A 3305-nucleotide genomic window follows, 5' to 3' on the forward strand; every position below is an offset into this window, starting at 1 on the left:
TGTGTGTGTGTGTGTGTGTGTGTGTGTGTGTGTGTGTGTGTGTGTGTGTGTGTGTGTGTGTGTGTGTGTGTTTAGGACCAATTCTGAGTCCAGCTTCTCCACAGACCCCAGCTGCTTAGAGATGCGCACAGCACCTCCTCCCAGGGCACCCCGCCTCTTCTCAAGGAAGGAGGGAACAGGGAAACAGCGAGCGGCTTTCTTTTTGAACCCAGCTCTGGCTTCCTCATTCTGAGAAGCTCACCAGCAGCTTCTTTTCTGCTGCACTTGCAGGCTTCCCAAGTGCTGCCAGCCTTACACTGTAAGGCTGTGCTCTGTGGGGGACATTGTCCTGACACCATGCACACTGAACTTGTATGTTTACACAGAATCCCCACTAAAGGGGCACCCCAGGTTGGGGGACCCTGAGGAGGGTAAGGAGTCCTGGGGTCTCTGTTGAGGGAGTTTGGGAAGGAGCCATCATAGGAGGTAATCTCTTCCTTGAAAAGTTCAACTTGAGTGCTCTGGATTTACTTATTCACCACGGCACGTAAGCTGTAAAGCGATCCTGATGATTATAACGATAGTAACCCTGGTGGTGGTGGTGGTGGTGGTGCTGAGGATTTTTCGGTTCCTACGCTTCCTTCCCTGGCCTTCTCTCTCATCCCCAGCCCCTCTGCCCCCCTCAGTGCCTCTCAGCCACTCTCTTGTAACAAATTCCTCCCCTTCCTCTCCCCAGAGCCACTCCTGCTCTCTAAGTCCCCTGTCTTCCCAGGTCTTCCTCTCCTACTGCAAGCTGACCCTCTCCCACTGTGGGTACCATTCACTACACAGAGGCTAGGAAATGCCCCTGGAGGCTTTTTGGTGCTGTCGTTGTAAATATGAGCTAATAATGGACTAGCTCACAGAAATATTAAAGCATCGAAATAATCAAATCAGTGCTTTTTTTAAACTTATTTTATTTTTGGCTCCTTTGGGTCTTTGCTGCACGTGGGCTTTCTCTAGCTGCAGCGAGTGGGAGCCACTCTTTGCTGCGGTGCGTGGGTTTCTCACTGCAGTGGCCTCCCTTGCTGCAGAGCACCAGCTCCAGGCACGCGGGCCTCAGTAATCGTGGCACACGGGCTCAGTAGCTGTGGCTTGCAGGCTGTAGAGCACAGGCTTAGTAGTTGTGGCCCACGGGCCTAGTTGCTCCGTGACACATGGAATCTTCCCGGACCAGGGCTCAAACCCGTGTCCTCTGCCTTGGCAGGCAGATTCCTAACCACTGTGCCACCAGGGAAGCCCCAAATTAGTATTTTTAATAACATTGAGCCGGCATGACCATTGACATAACTCCTGATGATCTGGAATCCAAACAATTAAAATACTGTCTTTTCCTCCATTATACCAAATAGCATTGATTAATGTTCATTATTATAACTCTGGTAGCCTGCAGGGAAGATTCAGATGCGCCTTCTAAATCATCATAAAGAGGTTCAGTAGACGTTTCCTCAGACACGTGTGGCTCGCCCCCTCACTTCCTTCAGCTCTTTGTTCAAATGTCACCTTCTTGAAGGCTTTCTCAAATGACCCTAATGAAAATGGCATTTTTCCCTGCCTCTCCCCAACCCCTCACGTTCCTGATACCCATTCCTGATCTATTTTTCTTCATAGTGCTTACCAGCAATTCAAATAATATCTATTTTATTCATTTATCTGCATATTATGTCTTGCACAGAAATGCACGCACACACACACACACACACACACAAGCACTTGAATAAGCTCCATGAGAGCAAAGATTTTGTTTACTTTGGCTATTGTTGCGTCCCAGTGACTAAAAAAGTCACTGGCACATAGGAAGCACTCAAATATTTGTATAGCACATAAAACATGGTTTCATTGGACCTGTCATGTGTCCTCTTTGGGGCACCTGGGATTCCACAGGCACATTATCTCTATTTTTGTAGTACACAATGCCTGATGCAGAGAGGGACCACACACATTTGTAAACAAATTAGTAAAAATGGTATTTGGAGATTAAATACAACAAAAGAAATATATAGGGTGCTGAGACAGAGAATGTGACAGCAGAGACCTACCAAGTCAGATTCGGTGGTTGTCAGAGAGGGCCTTTTGGTGATGACATTGAAGTTGAGATGAAGAATGAGATGGCTTGATACCATTCAGCAGAGGAAACCCCCATTCCCCAGTCACCTGGGATGAGTGAGTGTGGTACCCAACATCAAAGGACCTGAAGAGAAGAATGGAGAAGAAATTCTTAGTCTGAATTTCTGGGTTCCACCTCCATTCAACTATTGATTAGCTGAAGGATCTTGAAAGATCACACAAGCTCTGAGTCTCCCTTTGCTTAAAATGGGGATGAGAACACCTACCTCACAGGTGTAAGTTATATTAGATAATGTATGTGAAAAGTCTTAAGTGTAAAATGCATGCCTGGTATTGTGATAGGTAAATGGATAAGTACTGTAAACTGTACCGTTGGAGTGTGAATTTCCCACTGGCCTTGAGGACGCTGAAGCTAAAGCTTGTCCTCTGGTGTACTTAGGCCAAAGGAACCAAAGCGTGGCAAAGCCTGATGCCATTCACTGGTGAAGCCTTTGTGCTGCTAGGCATCTGTCTTGTTTCAGATAGTGTCATGCCTGTGTCTTGGGAGACTTCTGCCACAGCGTCCGGGCGCCGTGGCTCCCTAACCCAAGTCTCGTGAGAGGAGTGGGAGAAACTCTTCTATGCTGAGGGGTCTCTCTAAGAGCTGCCCTCATCTGCTCCCACTGCTAGAACCTGTCTCTGAGACCCAAAGGATAACCTGATATATTTGTCCCAACGGTACCTACCAGGACTCAAAAGACAAACTGGACTTTGCTTGTGTTTTCTGCTGGCCTCAGGACAGCCTGCGGACGTCAGTGCAAAGCAAACCCACAAGTCAGAGAGAAGGCAGGAGGGAAAGAGGGGACGGGCCTGGGGCAAACGGAGGGGAAAGAGGGGCCGGTCCTGGGACAAGCGGAGGATGCGGGGAGCTCTGGACTTTGAGGAGACGAGGAGGGCGAGGGGACGGAGAGGTGGGGGAAGGAGCGCTGGGGTGTGGGCGCAAGGCGGAGAGGGCGGGAACGGAGAGGAGAGGAGGAGGGCGAGGAGGGAAGGGCCGCGGGGAAAGGAAGGACACGCGCAGACTGGCAGAGAGGGGCGGACGCGAGGCCGGCGGCTGCCGGGGAGGAGCGGGCGGCGGCCCCGGGGGGCGCGGGGCGGGGCGGCGCTGTCAGCGCGAGGCGGCGAGCGGAATGCAGCGGCCGGAGGCCTGGCCACGTCCGCACCCGGGGGAGGGGGCCGCG

General features: G+C 51.1%; 1 protein-coding gene across 1 annotated transcript in view; it reads left to right on the forward strand.

Moving 5' to 3' along the window:
• Nucleotides 1–2955: 2955 nt before the first annotated feature.
• Nucleotides 2956–3305, forward strand: part of COPZ2 (coat protein complex I subunit zeta 2) — an 11172-nt gene continuing 10822 nt past the window's right edge. The window contains exon 1 of the mRNA XM_007465119.1: nt 2956–3055. Within this exon, the coding sequence (XP_007465181.1) occupies nt 2984–3055 (72 nt within the window). The 5' untranslated portion in view covers nt 2956–2983. The remainder of the gene's footprint in view (nt 3056–3305) is intronic.

The sequence above is a fragment of the Lipotes vexillifer genome, unplaced genomic scaffold (genome assembly GCF_000442215.2).
Source record: "Lipotes vexillifer unplaced genomic scaffold, Lipotes_vexillifer_v1.1 scaffold591, whole genome shotgun sequence".
NCBI lineage: Eukaryota > Metazoa > Chordata > Mammalia > Artiodactyla > Lipotidae > Lipotes > Lipotes vexillifer.